General features: G+C 40.3%; 2 protein-coding genes across 4 annotated transcripts in view; both read right to left on the bottom strand.

Annotated features, from left to right (window-relative positions):
* Positions 1 to 9,781, bottom strand: part of LOC116178683 (probable G-protein coupled receptor CG31760) — a 107,497-nt gene that overhangs the window by 15,025 nt on the left and 82,691 nt on the right. The gene's annotated exons all lie outside the window — the stretch shown is intronic.
* On the bottom strand, positions 1,741 to 3,771 carry LOC116178685 (cytochrome P450 9e2-like). Its single transcript, XM_031498259.1, has 7 exons — positions 3,629 to 3,771; positions 3,355 to 3,571; positions 3,145 to 3,308; positions 2,772 to 3,097; positions 2,333 to 2,726; positions 2,020 to 2,286; positions 1,741 to 1,970 (listed from the first exon to the last, which is right to left on the bottom strand). The coding sequence occupies exons 2-7, from the start codon at positions 3,558 to 3,560 to the stop codon at positions 1,780 to 1,782; spliced, it is 1,548 nt and encodes a 515-aa protein (XP_031354119.1). The 5' UTR covers positions 3,561 to 3,571; positions 3,629 to 3,771; the 3' UTR covers positions 1,741 to 1,779.

The following is a 9,781-nucleotide window of genomic DNA, read 5'->3' as shown; positions in this document are numbered from 1 at the left end:
TTTGTAGAAGTACCGTGTTCTGGATGAAATGCAAACACCCGCTTTCAAATTGAAGATGGCTACCTGTCGATTAGCTGGAACTTGTCAATTACATTGCATCTAAGATCGCAGAATCGCTAAGCAAACGTTATCCCAAATACCGGAAATTGTAAACTTGCATGTGACCTGTTGATAATCGCTTTTGTCGTTAGTTTATCTTGTCGTTTATCTCTAGGTACCGAAGTCATGAGAAACTGCTCTAGATTAAGGTAACTGTCGCTATTTGAACGCAACACACATCGTTCCGGTGTCACCCGACCGACGCTTGTAGTGATTTTGACTTTGCGTATTTTTCTAACAGTTAAATCCTCGGTTAAATCCAATAAGCGATTTAGTTAAGTGTATCAATCTACTCGTAAAATTAAAGAACTTTTTAATATTAACAGAAAATTATCGTAAATTGCATTTGGTGGAAGAAAATTATCAAGAAAAATTTGGATTTGCATGTTCTTAAAGAAATCAATTTCTGGGCAAATTGAAACCGTTTGTATTACATGTATTTTGTAATTTTTGAACACATTTGAATTGGATTTGATTAGTTCGTTGAAATTTCAAGAAAGAAAATCCCCAACTGAATGTGTCGATTCTGATTGTCTAAATTGTGTATAAGAAGTGGTGGTGTGTATTGTTTGATATTGAAGTATGGGTAGTTAAAACGATCGGGCCACGAAAAGTATTGTGTTAAAGTTAAAATTCCTAGCGAAAGCTGTAAATAGAAAACTTGTGCAAGGTATTGTAAATTGGAACTATTTGATTAATGATTTTAGTGTCAAAATATTCAAAGCTTTAGAGTAATTTTGCTCTCTTCTCTGTCGGTCTGCCTTTGCGTGTCGTATTTACTGCTACCATTTTCTAAACATTTATTTTGTGCTGTTTGAAGTTGGTAGTTTAGACGTGGAGACCGAGCTAAGACTTTGTTTGGCCCTAACTACGTGGGTTATTATAGAAAATGTCACAATTGTTATTTATAGATGGATTTGGTGGAAAAACATCTAAAAGCTTTGTCGCGTGTCCCCAAAATTAAATTTGACGCACTCGAACCACACGCGCACGTCATTTTTTGAACGCTTTTGATAAGACCTTGCTAAAAAATATCAGAATCAATGTGTTGTGAGTCAAAAAATACTCGATTTTTTATCCTTCTCCAGTGGTTGACCCCCCAGACCCCTCCTTTTCTTGGATTTCTCAGGTTCATATGTTTTTGAGTAATCGTGCGAACGCCCTGCCGGTCTTTTGGATTTGATAACCTACTAGCGCAAGTGTTAGATAATGTATTTACCAATGATAAAGAAATAGCGAACAGTAATTTTCCTCTCCTCATAATAATAAGTATCAATTAATTCACTGGTAAAAATCTTCGATGAGAGATGCAAATAATTGGTTAATTTTTAAATCTTCTTTGTGAATGGGATAAAGCAAATCCATAAGTTAGTACTTTGGCCTTTTTTTGGATAAGCCGATTTCACCAGCTGGTGTTATCTTTAGCAAGTTTATCAAAGATATCTGCTCGGGTTACTCGGTGCTTGTGTTCTTAAAGGTTTTGTTCTTAGAATGGCGAAATTATCCAGCGTGGGTACCGAACGACCTCAATCCATTGTTGTACATGTCTTGTAACACCAGCAATAACTAATTGCACCTCACCTGCCTACTTCGACCAATTATCTTGTCAAAAATCGCGTGTATAATCAGAGGACCAAATAATAAGATTTGATTAAATTTAATTGTTAAAAAAAAGTATAACTAATGAAAGTATGACTGATCGACGTCCTGTCTCGGTTCCAATCCAATCCAGTAGTCGTACTCGCTGCTCATGATGTTATGCCGTTTGCTCTCCACGAAAGGTATCACAGTCTTCTCGGTCGGTACAAACCGGAACCGTAACAAAAAGTGGAACAGCATCAGCCTAATTTCAAGGGAAATTAGACGCGCGGCTGCAAAAAAAAGCGGATTATGGATCGACATCGACCGAAAGGGCCCTACCTATGCACTTCCTTGGACCGGAACTAAACGGTAAGAACGCGCGCTGGTCCACTTTGGCCTTGTTTTCCTCGTTAAACCTCTCGGGATCAAATTTCAGAGGGTTCGGGAAGTATTTCTCATCGCGCATGAAGCAGTAAAGCGGAATCGTTATGTCCTGTCCGGTCGCCAAGTGTAAGGGCTTTTCGTGTGGTAGCACTGGCTGAATGGTGTACGGTTTTGTGACGATGCGATCGACAAACGTCGTGTTGCTACGCAAACGCGAGCACTCTATAAGGCTTCGAATTATCAAAAAAATCGTGAAGAATTGATGTACCTTTGTAAACCATGTCTAAATATTTCATCTGCATCAGAATGTCATGCGTCAGCTTGCCGTCGCAGCTTCTCCACGTCTCGTCAATTTCCACGATCAACTTCTCTTGAACTTCCGGCTGTAACGCCAACTCGTAAATGAAATTGCACATGGTAATGGAAAAGGTATCGAAATTGGAGAAGTACATCCCCATCAACTGCGCCACAATTTCGTCAGTCAGCTCATTGGAATCCTTACGATTGTTGACATCCTTCTTGTTTTCCAACAAACTTTCATGGAGCAAGTGCAGCATGTCGATTCGCGTGATGTTGTGCTTTTGCCGGTATTCCAAAGCGTCCTTAATCAGTTTCCGATAAAAGAGCTTGCCTTCCGTCTCGAAGAATTTGATGCCTAAAATCTGCAAGACATTGGAGAGTGGTGCTCAAACGCTGGCTTTTTTTACCTTTGCCACCGCGCTGTTATAGGCGGCATTGAAGAACAAGAACCCCTTAATTTTGGGCATTGAAAACGTTTTCCTAGCCATCCTCAGAAACTCATTGTTGGGATCCTTGAAGGAGTCGCACTCAATCCCCATGAAGTAGTCCAGGGTGAAGTCGTTGGCAAGCTTCATAACCATGGGGCGTATGTTTCCGCTGACGGTTTTGTTGTGTTCGAGGATGCTTTGGATTAAGCGATTGGTGCTCTTGGCCAAGTTGGGGAACATCACTTTCAGTTTGCTTAGTGTGAAAGCGGGAGTTACAATTCTTCTGTGCTCTTGCCAGTCGGAACCTAGAGGCAATGGAATTATCGACGCAGGTCGCATTGTCGTATAAAACCTGTTCTGATAAAAGTTAGTTTGTCCCATAAGTTATCCACCCCCTTGGGTACGAATAGTCGATGGTCGGAGAAGGAATCAAAGTCCTTGATGGTGATTTGCTTCGCAAGCTCGACGTCACGTATAAATAAGGTCGGTGTGCCAAAGCAATGGAAACCAATGTACCTACAAGGGCCTTTGTCTTCAATCGTCAGGTGATGATCTCTTTTACCTGTGCTTCGAGTACTTATTATACGCGTCCGTCATAACCTGGTTCATTGACTTCCTTTTCAACAGTGACTGCAGCAGGTTCCCGACAAACGGCACTGGAACATCGCAGGGAACTTTTCTCTTCTTCCAGTACTGAATCGGCTGGTAGACCTTCCTGTGGAAGAGGAGCGCGAGAACAACTCCCAAAAGAATCAACCACACGCCCATTTTGTAACAAACTAAAACCAAGAAAAGCACTCCATTCGTCTGTTTACGCGGAGAAAACTGATACTCACCCGGCGATGTCTAAACAGATACTGTTAATTACATCAGATTCTTGTTGGCAGTTTTAATGTTTCGATAGTAACGGATCTCGCGTTAAAAATAGATCCGGTTATCACTTCATTTTCTTGACAACATGCTCGTCGGTGAGTTCGAATTGCAACGTGATCTCAAATGGATTCTTCCATTTTTGGGGTGCCGATTTCGCCTTTTTGTAACTGACGCCCCAAATCACAATGAAAGTGTGACATTTTCGACAACTTACACTATTAACAAACCAATTTCTTCCACTCAACAACACTAATTTGATAATAGACCCTGTTCCAATAATAAAGGAACTAACTAAGTACTGTTAATTGGTGTACCCCCACACTCATCCCCTTGGGTTTACTATTCTATAGGGACCCAATATCTTCTATGATTAGGAAGTCAATGCAAGGGGTACATTGTACTGGAAAACAGAAAAAAATAAATTGTACATCATCCTCAATGTCCGTTTAAGTTACCTTCACGTTTGCATCACTTTCTTCATAGGAGGAAGGACCCAAATCAAGACTAGCATAGGAGGATCACTAACGGTTGTAGGATGCCTCATCCCCTCTGACAAAAGCGGACAAGCGGAACTCAGGAATCTGGGCGAAATTATAGAACCAAAGAGCGAAAGATACCCGGGCATCCAACTAGACTAGGGTGGACTAGAAATGGAAGGGAAGGGGAGGAATAAAGGATAGGCAAAATGCTCATGAACGAGCAAGAGAACATGAATGACAGCGAGCTAACATGGTACATCCACATGGACTAAGAGGGTGGAAACACATTCAGCAAATCCAAAACGATGCTGACAACATGCGGGAGAGGAAATCACAGATTGGCCACATAGTAAGGACCAAATCAAAGAAAATAATCATTACTAACACATTAGGAGTATGGGTCGGAATAGTAGGATCGGACTAGAAAATGGTAAGGGGGAAAGGGGGGGGGGGGGTGATGAAGAAGGAAAGAACAGAGAGCAAAGCGGGAGAACTGAATGGTGGGGTGTGGAACTTCTGACAGGGAAGCAGAAAATGGAGGAGTACCTATACAGAGGAGCAGGACGAGATCAGGAACAGAAAGGGGGAAGGGAGACCATCTTGGAACAGGATCGCCGAAACGCTCAAGGAAGTAGCAGGGAAAACACTTGTGGGACATAAACCGCCCATGTCACCAAATAGCAAACCATGGACACCCACAGCAGAGGCACTGAAGAGGTTTAGGCAAAACCCACACAAACCTGAAGTAAAGAAAGAGCTAAGGGAGGCCAGAAAGGAGAAAAACAGAGCCTTTAAACAATGACATCAAGAAATTCGCACAGAACATCGTCAAGTTTAGCCCAATGGAGAGGAATGCGCAAACAGAAGGAGGAAACAAGGGGGAACCAAAAAATATGTACCAATGACAGCATGGCAGAAACTCCTGAAGGAGGAACAAGAAGCAAGGGTTCAGCTAAAGGAGGAGAATGATTACTGACCACTCCTACGATGGAAGAAATGATGTAGATACTAGGAAGACTAAAGGAAAATGCCAGGGCAGGATAGGCTCCAGGCCGAATTGCCACAATACGCATCAGAATGGCTATTAAAGGACCTACATGAATTAATTCAGTAGGTATGGACTAGGGACTTGGTCCCCAAAGAATGACAGCGGACAGTGCAGGTCCCCATCCCAAAGGACACCACAAGGAACAGACGATTACTCGTCGCTATGTAGTGGGGGATACAAGATATACGCAACCTACCTAATACAGTGCGAAGAGAGCCACACATCCAAGACACCAGTATACCGAGTAGGTCAACGGAAGACCATATATACACGACCAGGAGGATTCTAGACGAACACTTGAGGACAGGAACCAAAATATAGCTTCTAGCAATAGACCTGGCGAAGGTCTTCGACCAAGTGAAGCATGAAGCCGTTTCTCTGACGCTGCTGGACCTCCCAAAATTCCTGATCAATAGAGCCTAAGGGAGTATACTAGTATACCGTGGTTTGGGAAGAAGACCGAGCGCCAAATGAAAACCAGAGGAATCAAACAAGAATGTACGTTGTCCCCAAGGCTCTTCGCGATAGCGCTGGAAACGTTCATAGAGCAAACAAGAAGGACGGTGAGGAACTTTAGCACATATGCCCACCACATTGTTTGACAAATGTCGCGGCCCAGCGTAATGGCAACAAAAGTGGTGGAGATGCACCCCCGTTAGTTTGTACCAGGGACATATCCAATTCACAATTCACTAGATTCTGAGGGAGGAGGCTACGCCGGGCATATGCCCAAAACATCAAGTATCCTTCTTAGGTCCCAAGTATATTTCAAGTCCTTCCCAATTTTCTTGCAGGTTTTTTTCAAATTCTGGCAATATCCCCTTCATCCTCTGAATTTTCGCTGAAATGGACTGTATCTTTCATGTTAATTTGAAGTTAGTTACTCTTAAGATCCTCTAGAAGTCTTCTCTACCAATTCATCAACTTCAACGGATATTCCCTAAATACGAATCAGAGTTCCAAGGGATCCAAGACAACTAAAATCGCAACTTATTCACAAATATTTATGTTGTTGCATGAAATCGTAATTTGTATCACGTGATACCAACTACAACAAAAAAATTCTCCGAGGTTTTAGGAGTAGCTGGTACCATTGTGATATACAAGATATGACTTTTGCTCTTGTAGTTGAAATGAAAGGTTTGATTTTTGCGAAAATTGTTTAAATTAATTATCTAAGCGTCTTTACGTAAATAGGGATTGGTTGTATCCTCTTGAGGTGAATGAATTTTCATAAGATTCCTTTTTTATTAACACGACTCTTTTTAGGTTATGCCGTATGTTTGAATTTAATTATCTATCTTTCTTTGACCTACGTCGCAATCCGAAACCCACTTATTAATGGGGTACGTAATTTTGAAATAACTGGATTTGGGTCTGATTTTGGCATTGTAGTTTTTGGGTCTATCTTTCGTGTAACGAGCATTAGCCTATGATTGATATGCCTGCTTGGCTGGAACTCATCACCACTTGGTATTTACGATCAAACGTTCTGCAATGCAATGTGGAAAAAGCTGCGAAAGTGCAGATAAACTGTAATAGCTCTGGTGTCTTTTCCGTTGCTGTACATTTTTGATACAGCAATTTATTACATGAAATATAAAAGTTACTAATGTCCAATCAACCGTAAGTTGTCTTTTAATTTAGCTTTTGCCTTGTCGTTGCTGATATATGTGTTAAATAGGGGAGGAACGGGCGCCGTGGTCATTAGCCGTTCGCATTTGGCTTGTTCGTCGTTGCCACGCTTTAGTAGTTGAGTAGACTCGGACCCGAGGAGTGGAGTGGAGTGGAGAAGTAATTCAAATTAGTGTTTGCGTTCGTAGGTGTGTCGGTTAATAAGCATCGCATTGTAAGATTTGAATTATTGCCACTAGAAGGTAATTAAAACTTTATTGAGCCTGTTTTGATCGAGCGCTCGTAGCATGGTATTTGTCGCTAGCACTGCCGCCACTTTTTATTATTACAGCAATTATCGAATAAATTTGTGTTGTGTGTAAATGAACAGTTTGGTATCAGATTGGGCCTCAGTTACGATCCTGGATTTTTAAATACAACGAGTAGGTAGAGTTCGCGCTGTGTTTCCTCAAATCCGCCGCATAAATGGCTAACTAGCTCAGGGTTAAGCTTACAGAAGAAAGAGGAACACGTTTTCCGTTAAACGAAAAGCACGGCGCCGGCAAAATGCGCGCTAAAATTGAGTAGTTAGGTGGTTAATTAAAACTAGATTTTGAACTAACACTAGAAACTTGGCCGGGTCCTTAAACTGGTACCATAAATTGAAACCCTAAAAGGAAATCAAAGGTAACCCCTCTTTCTTGATAAGCTAAAATGTATATACCTCTTAAATAAGAGTGCTAATTGTAGATGGAAACTAGAAATATCAGCCGAAATCTAAGGAAAGATTGGCTTCAAGTACATTAAAGGCATATGGCGGTACTTGCCAAGAAGAAGCTAAAAATGCAATTATATCCTCCTCACATAGTTATTGGCGAATCCGTGTACCACAGCGGCAACCCATCAAATGAATTGCCAGAGGCCAATAAAATATGGATGGTGGCAATTAAAATTCCATGCGTTCTCAACTAACGCTTCAACTGTTTAATTAAAATGAAGTGAACTCTGTTACAGCTTACAGAAGAAAGAGAAAGACGAAAAGCACGGCGCCGCGATAAAATTGAGTAGTTCAAATTTCAACATGGGATACTAAACTGTTTCCTACAAGGTACGAGGATCTTTCAACGAAACATACCGTGAACAATAATAATGCTTGTAATGAAGAAAATAAACGTTTAGGTACAGTTATTTGTTTTTGTGAGTGACTTTATTTAATTGATCTAGCTGCAGATGTGTTTTGTGGTGCCATTGCACACAGTATGAATTTTTGGTACCCAACGTGAGGTTGTTACATGTTACATGTAATTCGGTACATTTGTGGGAAGTTTGTTGACGTTTACTCTTTCCTATGTTTATTTATATTGTTTGTAAGCATATTTTACAGTCAATTAAATATTATTATTATTATTGTTACCAAAGGTGAACGATAAATCACTTCCTCTTCATATTTCCCTCTCTTCCCTCATCTTCATTGCAATTCCCAATTCCTTTGTTAAAATAAATAAAAATCTCTTATCTAAACGCACACCTGCGACAAACGTATGTTTACGCATTTTATTAACTATTAGCGATAAGCGCAACTCTTATCTATGATTGGAGAAAAATAGGGGCATCAAGATTCAAAACTGAAAATATGTTAAATAACCATCCCTGAACAATAACAATAACCCCACTTTTACCAACTTGTCGACTGAGCTATAAAAATACTATTTTAATTGTCTTTCTACTACTTTTGACCTTAAATAAGAGTCTTGTGATTTTGATAAAATTCGAAACGAAATGATCATTATCCAATTAAAAGGTACGCTACGATCGTAATTAAATCATAAGCAATAAAGCAATTAGAAAAATGGCATGATTCAATAACTACAACCTTCTGAGTGGTGAAACAGTATCGTCACATATATCGGCTTTTAGTGTTTGGTAACTGCTCAAACAAACAAAATTAAATTACGGTTCCCGTAATTCGCCTTCTATTTATCCGGTTGATTGGTTTCCATAAAATTAGGGGAAAACTTTACAAAGTATTGTAGCGTGTCATCATCAATCTTTCAATCTTACAAAGTACGTGAGGTTTAATGTTTTTCTTACGTAAAAGTTTAAAGAAATCAATGATATCAGAACGTCTGGGTATCCGAGACGGCGTTAAGTTTCTAATTACATTGACATTAAATTGACTTTTTGCTCGATTAAACAAACGTAGACGTTCCGAGTTTTCTGACACTTATTTAGTTGGGCCTACTAAGCATACCCTAAACTAACGACATCACCTTTACACTCACCCGATGGCACGAAATCGCCGTCGGCAACGAAATCACTGACCGGCCATTTTTTGGGCCAGATTTTATTGACTTTATATGCCACTTTATGTTTCCCTGTCACCAAACCTGGATACCTAGGAGTTGGCTAATGTGAGGCCGGATGTAGCGAGGTACGCCCACTTATTTTTGGTTGACTGAGAGCCTTTTCGGTCTACTACGAGCGAACGTATAAATGTCAGTACTCGGCACCTATTGGCCACGGAAACGTCGACTGGTATTAGGGGTTGAAATAGCCTGTGGTTTACAAATCCAAAGTTTGAGGCAATATTGATTCATACTTCTTAATTATAGGCACAATTTTTCGAGGCAGTAAACACTTTACAACTCCTCTCAACCAGTGCAAACGTCCCTGTCCAACACCCTGTTGCATTTATGTAGATCAGACCACACAAAGGGTGCTACTTACAAATTAATGTGTATTAAATTCAGTTTAATAGTAAATAAGGATATTTAGAAATAAAAAAAGACAATGTTGCACATTTACCAACTTTAACATTTTAGGAAATGAGTTTTTCAGCTCATTTGTGCCAAAGAACTTAAAAAAATACAAACTAAAGTTTGGTAGCGGAATTAACTAGCTACTTCAAAGCGGATACGAGCCTCCAGAAGTCGAAGCCCCTCCAGAACCAATCAAATCATCTCCCTTTCTCCAAG

This window comes from Photinus pyralis, unplaced genomic scaffold (assembly GCF_008802855.1).
Source record: "Photinus pyralis isolate 1611_PpyrPB1 unplaced genomic scaffold, Ppyr1.3 Ppyr1.4_LG8, whole genome shotgun sequence".
NCBI classification, from domain to species: Eukaryota; Metazoa; Arthropoda; class Insecta; order Coleoptera; family Lampyridae; genus Photinus; species Photinus pyralis.
The sequence above is the reverse complement of the archived record's forward strand: the minus strand, read 5'-3'. Positions and strand labels throughout refer to the sequence as shown.